This window comes from Choloepus didactylus, chromosome 2, assembly GCF_015220235.1.
Source record: "Choloepus didactylus isolate mChoDid1 chromosome 2, mChoDid1.pri, whole genome shotgun sequence".
NCBI classification, from domain to species: domain Eukaryota; kingdom Metazoa; phylum Chordata; class Mammalia; order Pilosa; family Megalonychidae; genus Choloepus; species Choloepus didactylus.
In genome coordinates, this window is record NC_051308.1 from 230,388,505 (window position 1) to 230,411,047 (window position 22,543).

General features: G+C 47.2%; 1 protein-coding gene across 1 annotated transcript in view; it reads left to right on the plus strand.

Annotated features, from left to right (window-relative positions):
- Positions 1-15,930, plus strand: part of PLA2G2C (phospholipase A2 group IIC) — a 25,366-nt gene extending 9,436 nt beyond the window's left edge. The window contains exons 2-5 of the mRNA XM_037828330.1: positions 1,321-1,436; positions 2,890-3,034; positions 5,632-5,735; positions 14,350-15,930. Of these exons, the coding sequence (XP_037684258.1) occupies positions 1,397-1,436; positions 2,890-3,034; positions 5,632-5,735; positions 14,350-14,519 (459 nt within the window). The 5' untranslated portion in view covers positions 1,321-1,396 and the 3' untranslated portion in view covers positions 14,520-15,930. The remainder of the gene's footprint in view (positions 1-1,320; positions 1,437-2,889; positions 3,035-5,631; positions 5,736-14,349) is intronic.
- Positions 15,931-22,543: the final 6,613 nt, after the last annotated feature.

The window sequence follows — 22,543 nt, forward strand, 5'->3', positions numbered from 1 at the left end:
TTCTTTAGAACCTAAAAAGGGTTGTCTAAAGTGTGCGTAAGAGTGCCCATCAGAGTGACCTCTCGGCTCGTTTTGGAATCTCTCTGCCACTGAAGCTTATTTCATTTCCTTTCACATCCCCCTTTTGGTCAAGAAGATGGAACCTGATTTTAAAAAGCATCCTGTGCAGCATTAGAAATAAGTGTTGACTGGGACCTGGCCTGGAAAGAGCCCAGTCTCATAGATCCACCAGGATTTTGCCAAAAGATGGCAAAAATAGCAAAGGCACTATTTTAACTCCCCCAGGGCTCTGCAGCAGGGTACTTATTTTGCAGTTTTCCTGGGAAACTTTGCCCCAGAGTGTAAATCTAGCCAAAGCTCCCCATCTGCCAAGTTCTGTAGGCTCAACTGAGCTATTGTTCGTACTCCAAGTCCTGCCGTTATCAGATTTGGCCTGATTCATGAGGGGAAGTCAGCGAGACTGCTTGTATTTAACGAAAGCTGTTGACTCATCACAGGTAGGTGCCGCGTCCGGGAAGCTGGGTCCACATTCTCTTCTGTTGTCCTGCGGGAAATGCACCTGACATTGATGTCATTCCCGCTGCTAGTAGTAGGAAGAGTGGTGTTTTCACATGTGACACCGCGTGACAGTGTAGCGCAGTCTTACTTGGTCCTTGTAACGAGTCTGCAAGGTAGGTGACTGTGTGAGTGCAAGGAAGTTATTCACCCTCTCTGGGCCTCAGTTTCCCTATCTCTACAATGATAATAGGTTCTGCATCTAAATTGTTGCGAGGGTTAAGTCATCTAATACCCAAGAAGAACTTAAAGAGAACAGTGCCTGGCATTTTGTCATCTCTTAATAAATGTTTGAAATTACTGATAGGTATTTTTTAGTCTTATTTCACAGGAGAGGAAACTGAGGTTCAGAAGGCGCTAAGATTATGAATAAGAAACCTGGGTGTTACATAAAGGAAAGGAAACACCATGGAGATAGGGCTAGATGTTTCTGAGCTGGATTTCCATTATGAACAATATTTATGCCTTTTAAACTTGAGAACAGAGGGAAGGCTGATTCCTCAAAAGATTAAAAAAAATGAAAAAAGAGTGTTGTCAAAGAAAGAAATTTAAACACACACAAAACCTTGTACTTTTCAAGCAGTTGAACCCTTTTCACTTCTACTTTTTCATTTAGGTCTAGTTACCACAAAGGGTAGATAAAGAGGTTTGAGAAAGATTTCTTTGCTCTGAGCCCCCCACTGAGGGCTGTTGAAGGCCTGCGCTGCAGCTGGGGTTTTGTACCGACACAGCCTCGCCTCAGTTGGTCATTTCCAACCCTGACAGGAGCTCCCTGGCAGGCCCCTCACGCACAGGCGAACGTGTGACCCTGGCGGCTCGGACGTTTCTGGTTTCCTCAGGGATGAAGGCCTTCGCAGTTCTTGTCATCTTCGTCTCCTGCTGTAAGTGGTCAGCCGGCTGGGAGGGCGCCAATGTCTTGTCCTCCTCGTTTGAGTATGCTAGTAATTAAAAAGTAAAACAAACGAGTATATAGTAATGAGGTAAAGCCCCTCCTGTCCTTTCCCAACCCCAGTCCTTTTCCTTCACACAAATGTAACCACTCTTAAGACTCTGGTGTACATCCTCCTGGCTCTCCACACACACACACACACTTCAAACATTCTAATAGAAAAGTAATATGTGCTTGTTGTAGAAAAGAAGAGAAACCAAACAGCGTGAAAGTACACAAAATAAAAGGAACTTGCTTCTCCACCCACTCCTCAGTCCCATTGCCTAGAGATACTGCAATGAGAGGTGGTAAATTGCCAACACAGATAATTTAATTGTTATCCCCATCTCAGTGTACCTGTGGGTGGTTTCTAGTTTTTTGATATCACAAATAATGCTGCAGTGAACATCCGTGTAGATATATTTTTGCCCACTTTCATAAGCATTTTGTAGAAGTAAAATTGCTGGTTTCTGGCAATTCTACTTCTAGGTATATACCTGAAGAAAATGAAAACAGCTTTGCAAAGAGATACTTGTACACCAGTGTTCATAGCAGCATTATTCACAATAGCCAAAAGATGGAAGCAACCCAAATGTCCATCGACAGATGAACAGATAAACAAAATATGGTCCATACACACAATGGAATATTATTCAGCCATAAGGAAGAACAAAGTTCTGAGACATGCTACAACACGGAAGAACCTTGGAAACATTGTGCCTCATGAAATAAGCAAGGCATGTAAGGACAAAGATTGTATGACATTACTTATAAGAGATGACTAGAGAAAGCTAACTGGCAAAGCTGGTAGATTAAAGGATACTAGGAGATAGGGACAGGGGATACGAGGAGAGTGTTTGTTTGAAAAAAAATTAAAAATAAATAATTAGGATGGCTTCTGGGTAAGAACCCAAACTTAAATAATGCTAAAAAAAATTTCTGGGTTCACGTGTATTTGCCATTTAAAAAAATGGCTTCATGATAACTTTCCTGCCTCTTGAGCATTGGTTTCTCCCATGTGATCATAAACGCCTGATGATGTTTGCAGGGTGGGACTTCTGGCTTTGAACTTTTCCCATTGATGTTGCATCAGACCTGAGGGTGTCCCCCAGGATGCTGATTTACCCCTTTCTGGGGGGTGACTGTGGGTTAATAGTAGAGCATTGCCCTAAACGTCATGGAAACCAGATTCTCATGCTAGTTTATCAAGAAACTAGCTATGTTACAGGGATAAACCTGATCCTATTTTCTTCTCCATTAAAGGGGCTAATGATTGCAGGCATGCCCACACACCACATTTTGGGGATCTTGTGACATCCCCAATGCTAAAACACTTTAGTTGGGGGAAGTCAAGGCAGCATTATTCTCATGGCACCTTCTTTTCTTCCTTCTTTTCTCACTGACAGCAATGGCCCCCACCCACAGCAGCTTCTGGCAGTTTCAAAGGATGGTCAAACACGTCACAGGGCGGAGTGCCTTCTTCTCCTATTATGGATATGGCTGCTACTGCGGGCTTGGGGGCAAAGGGATCCCCGTGGATGACACTGACAGGTGACCACAGATGGCTGGCTCCCAGGCCTCCCCCTTTGCATTAAAATCCATGCTTGAATTGAGAGGGAGAGTGTATTAGGACTCTTGCATTGCAAGTAACCGAAACCAACTCAGGCAAGTTTAAGAAAAAAGAATGAATGCAGTTGGAGGCAGGGTCTTGAGGAACCCAGGGTGGGAGTGGCTTCCTGGGCACGTGACCAGGGCAGTCACACGGGGCTTGGTTTACTGCTCTGCTGTTGCTGTCTAGAAATTCTTAATCATTTTTGAAATAAGGGTCCCCATGTTTTCTATTTGCACTGGGCCCCACTAATTTTGTCATTAGACCCACCCTGAGCTCTAAAACGTTTTCACCTTGCAGTCTTTGTGGCAAATGTGGTCTTCCCATCAGCAACCCAATTCTTAGGTTTATACTCTCAACAAGACTGTCTTGCTGTCTATCCGTCCTAATCCCGTATTCCTGGAGAGATAATCTGAGAGGCCCAGTTTGGGACAGTTGTCCATCCGGGTGGGTCACCTGGTATAAACCTGGCTGCCAGAACTACTCCTAAGGATGGGGAGAGGGTGAGTTCTCAGAAAAAGTGGAGGTTAGTGTAACCTGCTGAGGGTGTAAGGAGGTAGGAAACAGGATCATTTGCATGTCATTTCATATGAAGGAGTAAGAAAGCAAAATGTCTTGTTATAACCTTAGCCTGGATAAGTATGACCCCTGGAGGGAGCTCCATTCCTCTGTGTTGGGTCCATGGGGTCATGGAATGTTCTGGCTGGAAGAACCCTGGAGGCCTGGAAGGGAGCTGACACTTAAGATATGCCCACCATGTGCCAAGCACTGGGCTTGGTGATTTGCACAAGTGACCTAATTTAATCTTCACAGCAATTGTACAAGGCAAGGTTTCCACCCCCATTTTACAGACAAGGGTAGTAAGGCTCCAAGACCAAGGGTCCTTAAAAAACCTGCACAAAAATATGCATCTCCTAAGGGGCAAGGTCAGGAGCTGAACAAGAATCTGGCTATTTCAGAGTCCATGCTCTTTCCTGTTTGCTCTATGCCTCCCCTGCCCAAATCTAAAGGTTGATTATGAATCTAATGCTATTAGGCAGAGATGATAAACAGCAGAGCCTAATACCGGTCAAAGCTTGGGTACAATGCCCAGTATGCAGAGACCAGTCCTATGACACTGGGTTTCAAAAGAATAAATATCTTTATTGCAAAGTGCAAAGCAAGAACAGGAGGTTTATGGACCTCAGATCTGCCTCCCCAAACTGCAGCAACTTTGAGAGTTCTATAGTATTCAAACAAAGACAGGCAGGTTTAGGATAACGAGAATAATGGCTCAAGATGACAAAGTTAGAGGTAGTGTAGTCTAATTATTGAGCATGCACTGATTGATTGCATTCATAGTCACAGAATGTATGTAAGAAAATGGCAGCCTTAACATGATGATGTGCATGATTTTTAGTATTATAATGAGGTATAGATCACCTATAGTTTAAAGTTAAAGCTATTGTGCATGTCAGGCAGGCCAATTCTGGTCAAAACAAGTTTTATCTAGTAAGGTAGCCTAGAAATTGGGGTGGGTTAGTTCTGAACAGACTCAGGATCCTTCATTAATAAAATTTAGGGGCTGTCTATGTGATCACAAGACTTCAAAGTTGTAAAACAAGATAAAGGGGTACAAGCAGGGCCTGTCTTGAGTTATCATGAGGCTTTATAGTTACCAGGTAAAGATTATATATAATTACACAATAAAGCATCATCATCAAAGACCAAGGCATCTGGGTTACAGTTCAGTGAATTTCAGGTTTTTATTTTTGGCTATGCTGCAAAACCCCAGCAATTATAAAAGCATCTATATAATGATTCAGTAACTACAATCATTTGTTAACTCTTCACTGTTGGTTACAAGTCCACTTGCAGATGGGAATGGTGGGAGCAGAAGACACGAGTGTCTAGACCAGGGCATCAGCCAGAAGCATTTTCTTTTCATCTGAGGTCTTGGGATCAAATCCCAGGTCAGGCTGCTGCATTTCTGCATCCCTGCGCTTGTGCAGAAGTTGAGAGACTGGGCTGTGGCAGCCATTCCCAGCTGTTTTCTCTCCTTGCGTGCTCTCCTGTCCTGCCTCCATCCCAGACACTGTAAGCACTGAGAGCAGGGGTGATGTCTGTTTTCTGCCAATTGTTGTCTCCTCAGTGACAGCCATAGTGGTTGGCACATAGTAGGTGTTCAGTAAAAGTGTGTTGAATGAATAAGTGAGTCATATGGACCTAGAATCAACTCCCAGGTCTATCATTTTCTTGCTGTTTAATTTTGGGAAACTACCTCTCTGAGCCTCATTTCTTTCTCCATAAAATGGCCCTGATCACGTTCACAGGGTTACCATGAGAGACTAGGAGGTCCTAGAAAGGGCTCAGGAAATGTTAGTGGTTATTTTTATTGTTGTTAATATGTCAGTAATTCACCTCCCACCTTCAAGCTCCTTCTCACTCCAGGGAGGAGGCAGGTGAGTCTTTTCCTGTTCCCACCTGAAGTCCCCCAGGTGATTCCCCAGGGATCCGCCTGCCACTGAAGCCCCTCATCTCCCTCCCCTCCGGCCCCCAGGTGCTGCCTGGTGCACGACTGCTGCTATGAGAAGCTGAAGCAGCTCGGCTGCCAGCCCGTGTTGAGCAGCTACCAGTTCCACATCGTCAACGGGACTGTGGTCTGTGAGTAGCTTTCCCTGTAGGGAAACGCCTTTGAACCTGGGCCTTTCCCTCGTGGCCACCTCCCTCAGGACCCAGACTACTTTCGGGAAATGAGTTTTCCCAGTGCTTTGAGATGTAAAGAGGCAAGTCCGAGAACCCACTTCTTGGCGAGCCCTTACTTTGCTCACCCTGGCCTCTCCTGCACCCTCCCGGGGCACAGGGCCTATCTATCCTAAGTGCTTGATAAATATTTGTCGACTTGAGTTTGCATTGAATTTCGCAGCTTCCCTTGGCAAGTGTTGCTGTTGAAAACATTCCTCCTTCTGGCTGTCGCGGGTTACACAAAGAGGCTCAGATGTCTTTCAGTTGAACAAATATTTGTTAAGGGTGACTGTGTGCCAAGCCCTGGGACAGGTTGTGGGGGACACTAAAGTACCTGGGAGGGGAAGGGGAGGGAACTACATTGTCATTGAGGCCCACAGTAAGGAGGGAAAGGGGGGCTGGGCAAGGAGATGGGGTGTCCAGCACCTGGGGAGTGGCCCCCGATATCCAGGCCCATGTTCTGGGCTGGTCGTGCGTGCGTATGTGTGTGTGTGTGTGTGTGTGTGTGTGTGTGTAGGGCAAGTCTGGTCCCTGAACAGCAAGAACATATTAAGGCCCTTGGTGATATCTTCTTGGTGAACCCATTCATTCCAGAGCAGCCCATGGACACCCCTTAGAGTCGGCAGTAATGAGCCGTCTGGGCTCCTACCTGGCCTTGTGTATTTATTTGCAGCTATGGGTGCTTCTTGGTGTCCCTGTCTCCTCCTGAGGTCAGGGAACTACCCCTTTGCCCCTCATCTCCCAGGCGGGGAGATCCGTGCCTCCCCCTCATGACGGGCTCTCAGCACTCAGACCTCAGGTCTCCCCGTGCCCCAAGCACAGGCCCCAGTGTCCATGTGCACCGAGACCAAGAGCTAGGACTGTGTGGTGTCCCCACCCCAGCCATGAGGCCTGAAATGTGGGGAGCTGGAGATACAGGCCTCTGAGTGGGAGGACCCGCCTCAGCTCCCTCAGTGTCTAGGCCTCCATGGCCTCTGCCCCCAACCACGGTGTCCACAGGGAAAGAACCTCTTTTTCCCCTATGTGAGCTCAAGGATGATTGTGATCATCATCCTCAGGCTCAAAGCAAAGTGTCTCTCTGTGACACCCCCAAGGCCTCATCCCATAGATGGGATTGGGTCATGGCCTGGAGGGGGAGGTGCAGGAGGGGGGACTGGAAGAGGTTGCCCCAAAGTATTGTTTCCTTGGCATGTGGTGACCTTCTGAGGCCAGGCCCTGAGTTTCTGACCACTCCGCCCCTCCCCTCTCTGCCCACACCGGGGCTCACAAGCCTGGCTGCTGGTAGGGAGGGGCTGTACACACCACAAAGGTGCCCCTCTGATCCTTTTCTCAGCCTGGCTCATCTCACTTTCTAGTAGCTGCTGCTCACCTTTTTTCATCTTAATCTTAATATCTGTCATGGAAAGGGTTGATTACCTAAAAGTGGCTGAAAAGACATCACTTTTGGAGAAAATGTACCTCTGATGCTCCCATGCAGTGTGGGGACCAAGGAAGAAGGGAAAATGTGATCTAAGAGTGTCCTTTGGTGAAAAGAACCTTCTCCCACTGAATGTGAGGCCCAGACTCAGCCTTCTGCCCCTAGGCTCCCATGGACTCCTGTGGGCTCCTGTGGGCTCCTGTGGGCTCCTATGGGCTCCTATGGGCTCCCATGGCTCCTGTGGGTTCCTGTGGGCTCCCATGAGCTCCCATGGGTTCCAGGGGTGCCTATGGGCCAGCAGTACCTCCCAAGGTCTGGCTTGCCCTGGGCTTTCTGTGCCTGGGACAAGCTGCCTTATGGAACCCTCTTCACCCTCCCAGAGTCCCCATCCAGGATCCCAGGGGACAGAGAAGAGTGGAGGAAAGTGACTTGGGGCAGAGGGTGGAGTCCCAGGAGGTGGCATATGGGAAAAGCTCTCTGATTGGCCCAGGCTGTGGGGTGGCGGGAGGTGTGGGGAGGGGCTGGGAACTGGACTGGAAAGCCAGGGGTCCACTGCTTCCCTGCTGAGCAGAAGAGCCAGTTGCTCCTAAAGCATCAACCAGGACTCCTGGTGCCCAGAGTCCCACACAGGGAGTCAGAGTTGGGGAGGCTTCCCCTGTCCTCCATCACCTCCAGGAGCATCAGCATCCCCCACCACAACTGACCCAGCCAGGGAAAATAAGGCAGATGCCTGCCATCCCCACCCCACCTGGGCAAGGCCCTGCTCCCAGGAACAGGGTTGAGAACCGGGAGATCTGGGTTCCAATCCTGGGCCTGCTGCTGAGATGTGCTGAGACCTCAATTGAGACCCAGGCTCATTTGCCCACTTGCCCAGGATTGGCTGAGTGCCTTCTGTTGGCCACCCAGTGCCAGCGCTGTGCCGGGGACCAGGGGCACAGAACAAAGCAGACCCAGCCTCTGCTCTCCTGGTCTTCAAGGTCTTGTGGAAGTTCCTGAGCTGAACACACCCATAGAAACCATCCAGACCAACCACTCATTGTAGCAATGGGGAGACCGAAGTCCAGGGTGGCTGGGGGGAGGTTTGATCCAAGTAAGAGAGCAACATTGAAACATGGAGGCAAAATTTACCACAATATACTGCCTGGTCCGAGTTCTCTGGGCCTCAGTTTTCTCATCCATCAAATATGAGTAATGATAATAGCTGCAGTTTATGATCATCTGTGACAGATGCTTTACACACAGTTCCTAGAACCCCCATGATAGATCTTTGAGGCAGGCATTATTTGCCCCATTATCGGGGAGGACTCTGAGGCTCAGAGAGGTTAAGTGAGATGGCCAAGGTCTCACAGCCAGGGAAAGAGGAGTTAGGATTCGGATCCAGGTTGTCTGACTGCGGAGTTCCCTGTCTCCATTCCACCCCACCCAGTGGCATGGGGCTCTCGGGAGGGTGGTGGGCATGTGCTTTGTTGGGGGGCTCACACACAAACATAAGTATTGCTGGTCTGCAGCAAACTGGCTCAGATGCTCTACCCTGACCCAGGGAGGCCAGAGAGGCATATGGAATTTGCTCCTCTAAAATGCCCCGGATCTTTCCTGTCTTCGCCTTATATACCCTGTTGAGAAGCCTAGAGGGAGCGCATGCTTTGAAGTCAGGCAGAGTGGGATTGGAATCCCGGCTTGACCCTTTCTCACTGGCTAATTGGACAAACCACCTTGGGCCTTAGTCTCCTCATCTGTAACAAGGAGGTTATAATCTATGCTTCATAAGGTCGCTGCAAGGATTGTTGAGAGTAACCCAGCTAAAGGGTCTGGCACATAGCTAATGCCCTTCCTTTTAGATGCTGAGATTTCTTTTTTCTTCCAAGTTTTCTTTTCCCTGTTATTTTGGGGGAAAACACTAGGGTTTTATTATTACTGCTGTTCAGAAATGTCTTTGAAGCATGTCCCCTGGACTTGCATTCCCCGGGCTAATGTCATTAACCCCTTATGGAATAAAATCTATCCCCAATACCAGTTCAAAGAGCTGCCCCTGCAAGGGTTAACTGCCTCCCAGCCTTCTCCAAGTTCTGAAATTCTGCACCCAAGCCTGGTCCCAGGTTGCTTAGCAACCAGCCACTCTAGGATGCACTTGGTGAGCAGGGGAGGGAAAGGAGAAAAACAACTTGGTCTGTCCATGTCTCTAAATGTCACCAGGAGATGAGTGCCCAGAAAGGCCTGTAACTGGAGCCCTGGGGCCAATTTGCCAGGTGGGACGGCTGCCCTCAGGTAATCAGGGAGGTTGTTCTCCCTCCTTTGGAGGGGGGCTTACATAAGTACTTGGCATTTGCAAGAAAGGGACTTTCAGATTACCCAGTGCTGACAGCCCCCTCCACCCATGCATGTAAGTGTTCTGTAGGGAGAAGCTTGGCCGTGGGAGGCAGAGCTGGGGCCCCAGCCAGCTCCACCACTATCACCTCTGATTCCTCTGGACCTCCGATACCTCCTCTGCCAAAATGTGATAGTGATAAAGGTCACTATTGGAATTCGTAGTTTGCAAAGATCTTTGGCATTTACTACTGAATTTATTCTTCACCACGATCTTCACTCGCTAACACATCCCCCTTTTTCCCTTCTGGCTTTGTCTCTATCTGAAATTATCTTGTTTTACTTATTTGTTTACTTATGCACCAACTGTCCCCCCAACTAGAATGTGTTTCCCTGGAGCTGTGCAGTGTGGGGGCTGCTTGCTCACACCTGTATCCCCAGTTCCTAGCCAAAAGCCAGTTAGGAACTCAGCACCTGTTTAATGAGTGAATAGGTGGAAAAACTCATGAAATAGACAATATGAGTGTCTTTCTCACCATTTGAAAACTGAGGAAACTGGTTTGGGGAAGTGGAGCAACTTGCCCAAGATCATACAGCGTGCAGGCAGCAGAGGAGCTGGAATCCCTATTCCTATTTCCAAGGATTGGGCGCCTCTCACTGTCCCACAGCTGCCTCTAGTCAGTAAGTTCATCAACAAAAAATGAAGGAGCCTTTACTGTGTGTTAGGAGCTAGAGATCAGCAATAAAAAGACAAAACCTCTGCCCTGAAGGTGATTGGTTCTCAGAGAAGGAAAGAGAGCATAATGCATTCATAAATAGAAAGATACATTCAGGGTGTGGCAAGTGCTATGAAGCATCTAAAACAAGGCCACGGACTAGAAAATGACAGGGTGGAAATGGGGAGGAGGTGGCTGCTTCTGGTGGTCAGGGAAAGCCCCTCTAGGAGGTGGCATTCAGCTTGAGACCTCAGAGCCAATGTGGTAGGAGCCTCAGCACCTCGGGAAGGACGGGGTATGAGGTCGGGTGTCAGGCTGAGGATGGTCCTGCAGGGCTGAGCAGATGCAGAAAGGAGCTCGTCTTCTGCTGCAATTGCAGGGGCAGCTGTCAGAGTGTTTTAAGCAGGGAGTGATATGCTCTAATTTTGCTTTAGAAAGATCACTCTGGCTCTGTGCAGGGAAGGAGGGAGAACTATTAGGAGACTGTTTCAGTAGCATAGAAGAGAAGCTTGGACAAGGTGGTGGCAGTAGAGATGTAGAGCAGTGTCAGGTGCTGGGCATGTTTGGGAGGTAGAATTTTCAGGACCTGCTGAGGGATTAGATGTGGGGTGTGAAGGGAAGAGAGAGTGGACCCTGGGTTCCTGGCCTGAACAGCCGATAGATAGTGGCACCATCTACCGAACCCATGAAAATGCTGGAAGAACAGACTTTGGAGGAAAAAACAGGAGGCTGGCATGAGTCTTGTTGAGTTTGAGATGCATACTGGGTACCTCAGGGGGCTGTCACGTGGAATGTGCATATTTGAGTCTCGCACTCAGGGGACAGATCTGGCTGGAGAGGAGAACTTGAGAATCATCGTTGCTCAGATGATACTTAAAGCCCTGAGACTGAATAAGATCACCCAGGGAGAGAATTTAGAGATGACCAGGCCCAAGGCTGGGGGTGCAGATGTTTAGAGGCCTGACAGGTTTAGCCATAGGCAGGAGCTTGTCTCATTTGTAGAAGTGCATTTCATGGAATGTGAAAGAATGTCTTGACGTTATCACTTCCTTGCTCTATGCCTCAGTTTCTCCAACAGCAAACTGGCTGATGCAGGATCTGGGTTTAGACTTGTTTTTAAAAAGCAGCTTCAAAGAGGGCACTTCTCAGCCTAGGGCTGCCGCTTCTTCCAGGCCGCGACAGGCCTGGTCCTACGTGACTGAGCGGCACCCACAAAAATGAGAGTCCTCGGCTGTAGGCCCAGCTCAAGGTCAGCCCCGGAAGGTGTGGTGAGTGGGGAAGCCATTAGTAGAACTGAGTGCAGAAGAGAATTCTGCCACACACATTAGAAAGAATAGGAGGAAACCGCAAGAAAGAGAGAGGGGAGTGAAAGAGAAAGAAAGAGGTTTTGAGACTAGAGATGGAAAAAAGCGTCTTAGTTCCCCGCTGCTGCTGTAACAAAGCGCCACGCACTAAGTGGCTTAAAACCACAGAAACTTACTCTCTCACAGTTTTGGAGGCTGGAAGTCCTAAATCAAGGTACCAACAGAGCTGGACTCCATCTGGAACCTACGGGGAAGAATCCTTCTTGCTCCTTCCTGGCTTTCGGTGTTGGCCAGCCGTTCTTGGCTTCTAGATGCATCCCTCCAGGCTCTGTCTGTATGTTCGCATGGCCGTTTTCCCTGTGTCTGTCCCCCTCTTCTCATAAGGACACCAGTCAAATTGATTAAGGTCCATAGTAATCCAGGATGACATCACCTGAACTCAAATGCATCTGCAAAGACTATTTCCAAATAAGGTCGTGTTAGCAGGTACTTGGGGTCAGGACATCAACAGATCCCTTTGGCAGAAGAGGTAGAAAAGAAGAAACGAACAGAAGACCAAGAGAGAAATAGAAACAGAGAAGTTTGAGAAAGAAGAAAGGGAGAGGTGGTGGCCAAGGAAGGGTGAGAAAAGCGACTAACTTCAGGTTTCTAGAGTGAGAGCTCCTGGGTGCCAGGCCTGGTGGGAGGAGAGTGAGGGTGGACGGGGCAGGTGCCCTGCACTAAATGCCCTCGGCCCACTGAGGGGACCACGTGGGCTCCCCCAAAGACTTTGGCTGCTGCTCTGGGAGGGAAGCGAGCGGTGTGTGTGTGTGTGGGGGGGGATGGACAGCAGAGGAGAGCGAGATGGAGGGGGATGGGGGCTCTCGAGAGAGTCTGTGGATGAGCTGGGGCTTGATGGATCTTGAGGGATTTTCACAGATGGAGAAGTGGGAGTGGGAGGGCAAGGGTGATCCAGGCATCAGCAGCAGTGGGAGCAGCGGAACGGAGAACCAGAGGTGTGAACATCGCTGGCAGATTTCACGAGGGTGAATGGAGAGGGGTGGCTGAAGCGGAGGGAGGTGCCAACATGTCTTGAGAAATCAAGTCTCCAACGAGATGTGGGAGGACAGCTCCCTGCAGGAATGGTGGACTTCGGAGAGGGAGAAAAGCAAACAAACAGACTACTGCCAGCTAGGTCCGACTTTAGAGGACACTTTTTTTTCCTGTATGTAAAGCTAAGGGTGCATCATCGTAATAATAGCAAGCATTTACAGAGCACTTTGTGAGTGCACATCCAGACGACTTCATCTATAAAGGGTAGCAAAAACAAAAATTCTCACATTGATCCTAGGAAGTAGACACTATTATTTATTTTTTACATTATTATTATCTGACATTACCATTTTATAGATGAGGATACTGAGACTAAATCAGGTTAAGTCACTTGCCCAAGGTCACAAACCAGGGAGTCTGGATGACCTCTTGTCTTCCTGACTTCCTAGTCCTAAAAAGAGTGGATCTGGGGTGGAATTATCTAGAAGGAGGAAGCTGCCTTCGACATCCCCTAAACTCTCTTTCACCCACACGCACACACAGCACTATTGCTCTGACTCCTAAAGAAAAGATCCCCATCTAGTGGTGACTTAAGCAAAAGATAGACACTCAATCCCACAGACCCACAGAGTCTTCATTCATTCATTCATTTATTCATTCGATGATTGTTTGTTGAACACCTATTATGTGCCAGCATCTGTTCTGGATCCTGGGGATACCGTGATGAACAAGATAGGCAAGGTCCTGGCCTCACAGCATTTATACTCCATTGAGGGGAGACAGACAAGAAGCAAGTAAACAAATAAGAAAATTAGATTATGAAAAGTGTGGTGAATGCAATAAACAGGGGGATGTGAGAGTGGCTGGGAGGGCCTCTCTGAGGAAGGCCCAAAGGGTGGGTTGAAGACCCTGGCGAGAAGATTGTACACAAAGACTATGGCAAGTACAAAGTCCCCGGGACACGACAGAGCAAGACACCAAAAAGAGGCCAGTGTGGCTGGAGCAGAGTTAGGGTGGGAGAGCAAAGGGTGATGAGGATGTGGAGGTTGCAAGGGCTGCATCACAACACCTGGGCAAGGATTGGAGATGTCCTCTCTTAATAGTGGGAAATCACAGCAGGACTTTAAACAGAAGAGGGAACATGATTCAGGTTACTTTAAGAAGGTACCTGTTTATTTCCTCCCATGAGGGAGGAAGAGCTGATGATGACAAGGATTTGGGCAGTGGCCAAGAAAATGGAGAGGAGAGGGCAGAGCATGAAATATTTTAAACGTAGAGAAAATCAATAGGACTTGCTGGTGGACTGGATGTGAAAAGTGAAAGTAGGTGAGGAGCTCCTGGTTTTCCAGCTCAAGGAGGTGGTGCCATTTAGAGACAAGAGTGTGGGAGTAGGACAGGCCTGGTGGGCGGAGGGAACATTAGTGTATCAAGAGTTCCCTTCCAAGCATTGTAAGTTGGAGATGCCTGAGGCATCCAAGTGAGATGTCAAGCTAGCAGTTGGCAAAATGAGATGAGTTATGAGAAAATGGGTCCTGCTACTTCGTCCTGTGTGATGCCTAGGCACCCACCTCCATCGGTCCATGTTTTCTTACCTCCTTCTAGGCTTCTTCTCAGTCCCAGCCTTTCCTTTCTTTGGTCAACTTTTGTCTCCTTGTAGTGAGCTCCCTATTCTCCCCAACCTTAGAACCAAACTTGGGGGTGAACTGGGACCACCACCACCACCACCCCCCAGGGATGCTCTGACCCCCATCTTTCTGCAGGTGGTTGTGGCCTTGGTCCTGGTGTTGGCTGCCTGTGTGGGCTGAGAGCCTGTGAGTGTGACAAGCAATCTGTGTACTGCTTCAAACAGAGCCTGCCCACCTATGAGAAAAACTTCAAGCAGCTCTTCTCCAGCCGGCCCCGCTGTGGCGGGCGCAAAGTCCAGTGCTAGGAGGCCTCAGGGTTCTGCTTGTCATTCAGCACCTGCTCCAGTGTCTCTCTTCTGGGGAGCCTCCCCAGCAGACTCCAGGCCTTTCCCCAGGAGGGAGAACAAAATATCCCCCACAAGGGGACAGCTCACCCTTCAGCATTCTGGCGCAGACTACTCCTTGCAATTCAGCATCTGAAGACTGGAGATCAGCAATGAAAAAGACAAAATCCCTGCCCTGAAGGAGCTTGAATTCTAGGGATGGAGATAGGCCACACATATATACCTAAATATATGATGCATTCAGCTAGTGATAAGTGCTGTGATCAGGTAGTGGGGTAGAAAGATGCCACAACCCTCCATCTCTGCAAGTTTCTGGAAGTAGCCCCAGGATATACCCCCAAACTCCTCTTCCACCCCCATCCCAAATCAGGGTGCAGAGCAGACTTGGGAACTGGGCCCACAAACCAGACTACCTGGGAGCAAAGCAGAGACCCTGGAAAACAAGGTCTTGCATACGCACCAAGGACCCAAGAGACACTCTTGGGTTTTTTTCTCATTTGCTTGAGCTCTGCTCTCTGTAAAGTCCTAGTTAGGAAAAAATTGACGTCATTTTACCTGTCAGAAGACAGAGCACTCTGGGAACAACAGTATCCCACTGCTGCCATGTTGATGTTGTGGGAGTTGTCATGGAAGGTACAGTGGCCAGCTTCACCGGTCCGCCACCTGTAGCTGGACTATGCCCACTGGGAGCAGAATCTTGTCAGAATATTTAGGCAAAGCGAGAAAAGAAGAGGGAGGCAGTAAAAAGAGGAAGAGAGAAAAAAGTAAATGGAGAAAGTGGGGATGGGAGAGGGAATCTGGTACTGAAATTTTCCATCCAAATTTAGAAGCCCCTGGGTACATCAGACTTAAGTTATAATATTAAAATGATCTGATTAAGATGGATTCTGGTTTTTATGATGCCCATCTAAAATGGTGGATTGCAAACATGGCCATACTTGTTCTTGCCTCCCTGACTCCTGGCCCTTCACAGTGCAAGCTCAGCTTCTCCTCTCAAGAGATAGAGCCCATTTCTGCACCCCTTGACTCTGAACTGGCCTTGGACTCACTTTGGTCAACAGCATGCAATGGAAGTGATGGTCTACCAGTTCTGAGCTAATGCACTTCCACACGTTCTCTTGGGGTTCCTGCTCCACCATGAGAACAAGCCTGGGCTAACCTGCTGGAAGATGGATCTGAGTCAGATCAGCCCAGTTGTCTCACCTGAGACCTCAGCCATGGGAGAGAGCCCCGTCAAGGCCAGCAAAGCCAGCCCGTCACAGACTACAGACTCGGGAGAACTCGGCTGAGACCTAAACAACCGTCAGCTGAGCCCAGCCTGAATCACCAACATACAGAATTGTGAGCTAAATAAAGTCTACTGTTTAAGCCACTAAGTTTTGGTATGTTTTGTTATGCAGTGATAACTTTTTTTTTAATTAGAAATTGTTTTATTTTAAAAAATTTTATGACGGTATAATATACATAATTTAAAATTTAGTATTAAACATTTTTAAGTGTACAACTAAGAGGCATTAAGTACTTTCACAATGTTGTACAACCATCATTACTATTTCCAGAACTTTTTCATTGTCTGAAACAGAAATTCTGTACTTATTAAGTGGTAACTTCCCTGTGCCCCTCCTCCCAGCCCCTGCTGACCTCTATTCTACTTTCCATCTCTGTGAATTTTCCTATTCTAGCTACCTCATATAAGTGAACTCATACAACATTTGTCCTTTTGGGCCTAGCTTATTTTATTCAGCATAATGTTTTCAAGGTTCACACACTTTTAGCATACATCAGAACTTCATTCCTTTTTATGGCTGAATAATATCCCATTGTATGTATTTATCACACTTTGTTTATCCATTCATCTGTTGGGCACTTGGGTTGTTTCTGCTTTTTGGCTATTGTGAATAATGCTGCTGTGAACATTGGTGTAAAAGTATCTGTCTGGGTCCCTGTTTTAAATTCTTTGGGTGTATACATAAGAGTGGAATTGCTGGGTCAAATGGTAATTCTACACTTGACTTTTTGAGGAACTACTAAACTGTTTTCCACAGTGGCTGAACCATTTTATATTCCTATCAGCATTGCATGAGGGTTCACATCCTCTCCAACATTTATTATTCCCAACCCGCCCCCCCCCTTTTTTAATAATAGTCATCCTAGTGGGTGTGAAGTGGTGTCTTACTGTGGTTTTGATTTGCATTTCCCTAATGACTATTTTTTTAATTGGGTTGTTTGTCTTTTTGTTGAGTCGTCGGAGTTCTTTATATATTCTGGATATTAGTCCCTTATCAGATATATGATTTCCAAATATTTTCTCCTATTCTGTAGGTTGTCTTTTCACTCTTTTGGTAGTATCATTCGATACACAAAAGTTTTTAATTTTGGTGAAGTCTAACTTACCTATTTTTTCTTTTGCCACCTGTGCTTTTAGTGTCATATTTAAGAAACCATTGTCAAATCCAAGGTCATGGATATATTCTTCTATGTTTTCTTGTAAGAGTTTTATAGTTTTAGCTCTTAAATTTAGGATTTTGACCCATTTTGAATTAATTTTTGTATATGACGTAAGATAAGGGCCACTTTCATTCTTTTGTGTGTGAATATCCAGTTTTCCCAGCATGGTTTGCTGAAAAGACTGTTCTTTCCCCTTTGAATGGACTTTGCACTCTTGTCAAAAATCAATTGACCATATATTTGAGGATTTATTTCTAGACTTCTGTTCCATTGGCATATATGTCTATCCTTGTACCAGTACCACAATGTTTTGATAAGGGTTCTCCACATCCTTTCCAACATTTGCTTTCTCATAAATTTTGAAATCAGTAACTGTGAGTCCTCAATTTTGTTCTTCATTTTCAAGATTGTTGGTTATTCAGGGTGCCTTGAAACTCCATATGAATTTTAGGGTGGGTATTTCTATTTCTGCAGAAAACATCTCTGGGATCTTGTTAGGGATTGCATTAAATCTGTAGATCACTTTAAGTAGTAAATTTTCCAATCCATGAACATGGGATGTCTTTCTACTTATTTAGGTCTTCTCTAATTCCTTTCAGCAATGTCTTTAGTTTTCAGTGTACAAGTCTTTTGCCTCTTTGGTAAAATTTATTCCTAAGTATTTTATTCTTTTTGACGTGATTGAAATTTAAATTGTTTTCTTAATTTTCTTTTCAGATTGTTTATTGCTAGTGTATAGGAAATACAATTGATTTTTCATGTTTATTTTGCATCCTGCAACTTTGCTCAATTTATTTGTTGGCTCTGATAAGGGGTTTTTATGTGAATTCTGTAGGATTTTCTACATATACTACCATACCATCTGCAAACAGATAATTTTACTTCCTCCATTCCAGTTTGAATGCTTTTTATTTATTTTTCTTGCCTAATTGCTCTGGCAAGAACTTCCAGTGCTGTGTTGAAGAGAAGTAGCTAAAGTGAGCATCCTTGTCTTGTTACTGTGCTTGGGGAAAAGCTTTCAGAGTCTCACCATTGAGTATGATGTTAGCTGTGGGCTTTTCATATATTGCTTTTATCATGTTGAGGAAATTCCCTTCTATTCCTAGTTTTTTGGGTATTTTTATCATGAAAGGGTGTTGGATTTTGTCAAATGCATTTTCTGCATCAAATGAGATAATTGTGTGGGTTTTTCCCTTAACTCAATTAATGTGGCATATTTCATTGATTTTCATATGTTGAGCCATGTGAAATTTATCTAAAGATAAATCCACTTGGTCATGGTGTGTGTATAATCCTTTCAATATGGGGCTGAACTTGGTTTACTAGTATTTTGTTGGGGATTTTTGCTTCTATATGCATAAGGAATATTGGCTTGTAATTTTCTTTTCTGGTAGTGTCTTTGCTGGCTTTTTGGTATCAGGGTAATGCTAGCCTCATAGAATGTGTTAGGAAATGTTCCCTTTTCTTTTTTTTCTTTTTTTTTGGAAGAGCTTAAGAAGTCTTGGTGTAGTTTGTTATGCAGCAATAACTAACTGATACAATTGATCTTTATTCATTGAGACCCCTGGATTCTCAACACTGTGCTGGGCCTGGAGGCCACAGAAACATTACAGACATGGTCCCTGTCCCTTACCTTTTCTGGTCGGGAAGAGAAAGTTCATAGTCATTTAATAATGGAGAAGACATAGTCATTCAACAAACAATTATTGAGTACAGGTATAGGTATATGTCAGATGCAGTGATAAACAGTAGGGATTCAGAGATTTAAAGAAAGCAAACTAAATCAGGTCTTAATTTCCTGGAGAACATTGAGAGCTACTGCAACTTTTAGGATCTCGAATTCAGACTCTTAAAATCTGGATTGAGTGATACCATCACTGGTGTGAAGACAAAAAGGGAAGCCAGAAGAGGATAGTAAGAAGAGGATCTGAGAATCAGAACCCCTGTCTCAACTTGCACAGTCACACAGTAAATCAGTCTATTCTTCTCCTACCCTCACCTGTACATGCTGTAGTAATTGCAACTGCAAAAGGGAAGCATGTGGTTTATGGGGCATCAGAGAGGGTCTTAAAGGTCTGTGAAGGAAGTGGTTGCAGAAAGACAGTTACAGCAACTGCTCTTAACTGTTCTCTTTGCTTCCACTCTTGGACACTGCAATCTCTTCTCCACACAGCAGCCAGTCAACAGAGTGACTTGCAGCCAATCATGTCACCCTTCTGTTCACACCCCGCAGTGGCTCCCCATTTCCCTCTCAGTAAAATCCAAGGTCCTTACAATGCCCTGAATGGCCTGCATGATTGAATCCCCCCCCCCCGAATCCTTGACCTCACCTCCTATGCTGTCCCTCACTCCACTTTGGACACACTGGCCTCCACACTGTTCCTTGAAAATTCCAGGCACACTCCACCCTGAAGGTTTTGCACCATTTGTTCCCTCTGCCTCCAGATGTCCACTTGGCTTGCCTCCTACTTTCTCCAAGTCTTTGCTGGAATCTCAGCTTCTTAATTCAGCTAATGCTGGCTACTACCTTCCCCTTCCCACAGTTCCAGTCCTTTTTGTTCTGTTCTTCTATTTCTTTTCTCCACCTTCCAACACACTATATATTCATTGTTTATTATCTCATGAGGTTAAGGATATTTACCCTTTTTTAAAAATCACTGATGGATATGCTGAATGACTTGAGGTCAAGAGGGAAGGCAGAATGTAAAGGAAACTGCAAGTAGCTCAGAGTGCATGGAATCTGGGGGTCAGTTTTTAGAGCAAGCAAAAGAGATGAGATGGACATTAAGAAAAAAAAAAAAGAGATGAGGTGGGCAGGCCAAGGTCATGGAGAGCCTGTGGTCATTCTGAGAAGTCTGGACTTGATCCTGGGCACGGTAGAGTTGTGGGAAGGATTCCAGCAATGTTCTGCCCAACTCACCACTTTCCACCTATTTGAACCTGGGCAGCTCAATTTCTTTGAACCCCAGGGTCTTCCTGTAACGTGATAATGTGTGGAGCAGGTGCCTGGCACATAGTAGGGACTCAGTATTGTCAGTTCCCTTAGCCACATGGCAGTGTTGTTGGAGTGCTCAGCCTCCAAGGCCAAACTTTGAATGTAGGTGTATTTCTGCAACAGCTCTTTTTAAATTGTAATTTTAATCAGCTCCATGTTTTGACATCTAGTTGAAGCTATCAGACAGTGAAGAAGAGGTGCTGTGATGTGCATGCCCTCCACCAAGGGCTGGGTTTTGGGTGCAGCGCCCCTCCTGGGTGAGGCTGTTACTTGCTTTGGACTGACTGTGCAGAAGCAGGAGCTGAGGGAGCTGGAGTTGCTGTTACCCCGTTCCCACTCCTGAGGGGTGTTGGCGAAGCTGTGAAAGCCACAGAGGATGAGCAGATGTTGGAGACTGTGGCATAAGGCAGCATGGGCGAGGCTGCAGGCCCTGCAGGGGAGGAGCTGGCTGGTGTGCAGTGGGGAGTAGGGTGACTGGGTTTTTGGGTCAGCAAGCGCCCGAGTCACTGGCTCATAGGATGGGCCAGGAGTTACTGAGACCACTAGGACCCACAGTCTCACCTAGGTGGGGGAACAATAGGGGTTGGGGAAGGGGCTGTGGCCCCAGCCCTGAGATCCTGAGAGAGGGGAGAAGCCCTGGCTCCCCAAGCTGTAGCCACAAGAAAGAAAACCTCCAGGTACTTGTGCCCACTTTGTGCCCAGGTACTATAAGCTCACCTCATGCCCAGTGCTCACCTTGTGCCAGGCACAGGGCTACCTTTCTTCATACAATACCTCAACCATCTTGGAGGTGAGAGCTATTAAGATCCATAGTTTACAGAGCAGGAACTAAGGCTTGGCCCAGTAAAAGGGCTTGCTCAAGGCCACACAGCCAACAATGGCAGAGGAGGGCCTTGAGCCCAGTGCCACCTGACTCCAGTCCTCCAGTTCCCCTCAGCAAGCTTGTGTCAGAAGAAATTTAGCACTAGAGAAAGTTGGGGGCAAGGGGTGACCCAGGCACCTGCTCCAAGGGTTTAAATACTTGCCCTGGGAGACAGCTTAGGTTCTGGTTCTGGCTAAGCCACTAATTGTTGGGTGGTTTCATTAATTGATTATTCTTTCATTCATTATCCATTCATCCATTCCACAAATATTCATTGTGGCAGCACTAGGCTGGGCCCTGGGGATTCAGGGGGAGTAGGAGAGGTCTGTCACCCACCTGAAGCTCACAGCCACCAGGGAGACAGGCAAATGGGCAGTAACAGGACAGTAAGGGGGCAGCCTGATTGCAGAGGCACCCGGAGGACCATCTCATCCAGACCGGCAGGTCAAAGCAGGCTTCCGGGCCCTTCAGGTAAGTGGGAGCTAGCCAGGCAAGGCAGAGAGGAGGGGAAGGGTATTCCAAGCAGATGGAATAGACCAAGCAAAGGTGGTAAGGCAGACATGGAGAAACGCTAGTGTTCAGAGGCCAGGAAGAGAGTGGGGTGTGAAGCAGTGGGTAGAGCTGGAAGAGGACGGGTTGGGCAAGCGATGGGGCTGGGGAGGAGGAAGCTGTGGGAAGGACAACTTCACACAAGCTCCCCTCACTCTGGGCCGCAGGTTCCTCATCATAATGAAAAATCAATATTTGCAGAGCATCTGACTCTTCCTAAGGCTCTTTCTCATCCCTTGTCTTGTCTGATCATCAGAGCAATCCCAGCGATTATTCATCTCCATTTCACAGGTGAAAACGGAAGCTCTAAGAGGACAGGTAACTTGTGACAGGTATGTGGTAGGGCTGGAATGCACACACCTGTACCGTCTCTTCTGATTCTAAATCTCCTGTTCTCAAAATGAGGGGTGGGAACTGGATGCTGTCTAAGACAAGGCTCTGGAGTCAGGCTTCAGATCCTGTTTCTGTTGTATGAGCTTGGGCCGTTTACTGGGCTTCACTGGGCCTTGGTTTCCTCATTTGGTAAACAAGGCTATTAATAGTAGCTCGACTTCACAGCATTGCTAAAAGGATTAAATGAGGTCCCCCCCACCCCCATACACACACACACACACACACACACACACACACACACACAAGCCCTGAGCACAGTGCCCCCGGCATGCAGTAGGCGCTCAATAGATCCAGCTCTCCTTGTTTGGGCCCTGAGATCCGGGAGCCGGGCCCAGGCAGAGCAGGAACGTCCCGGCAGGGCTGCTGTTGGTAGGGTGATGTGTCGGTTCCTCTTCTGTCCAGTGCTGGGAACCTGGGAGCTGCCTTTGTCGTTCTCTCCAGAACTTTGCCTGTTATCACAGTCGGCATCAACTGCTTCTTAAAAAGCCAGCATTGCCGTGTCAACCGCTGGGGAGAAAGGAGCACCTCTCCACCTTCACAGTCAAGTCCCCAGCAGCTTCCAGGCACGGTGAGCCCAGGGTCAGGCCAGGAGCCAGGTGCCTCTCTGTGGCTGGCAGCAGTGAGTGCCCGGAACCTTCCTCATTGCCTCCTTCAGTTTCTCTCCCTCTTCCCCTCACGCCTGCACGCAGGGAGCCAGCTTTCGTTGCTAAACCACAGCTATGCCTTCTGCCAGGTTTC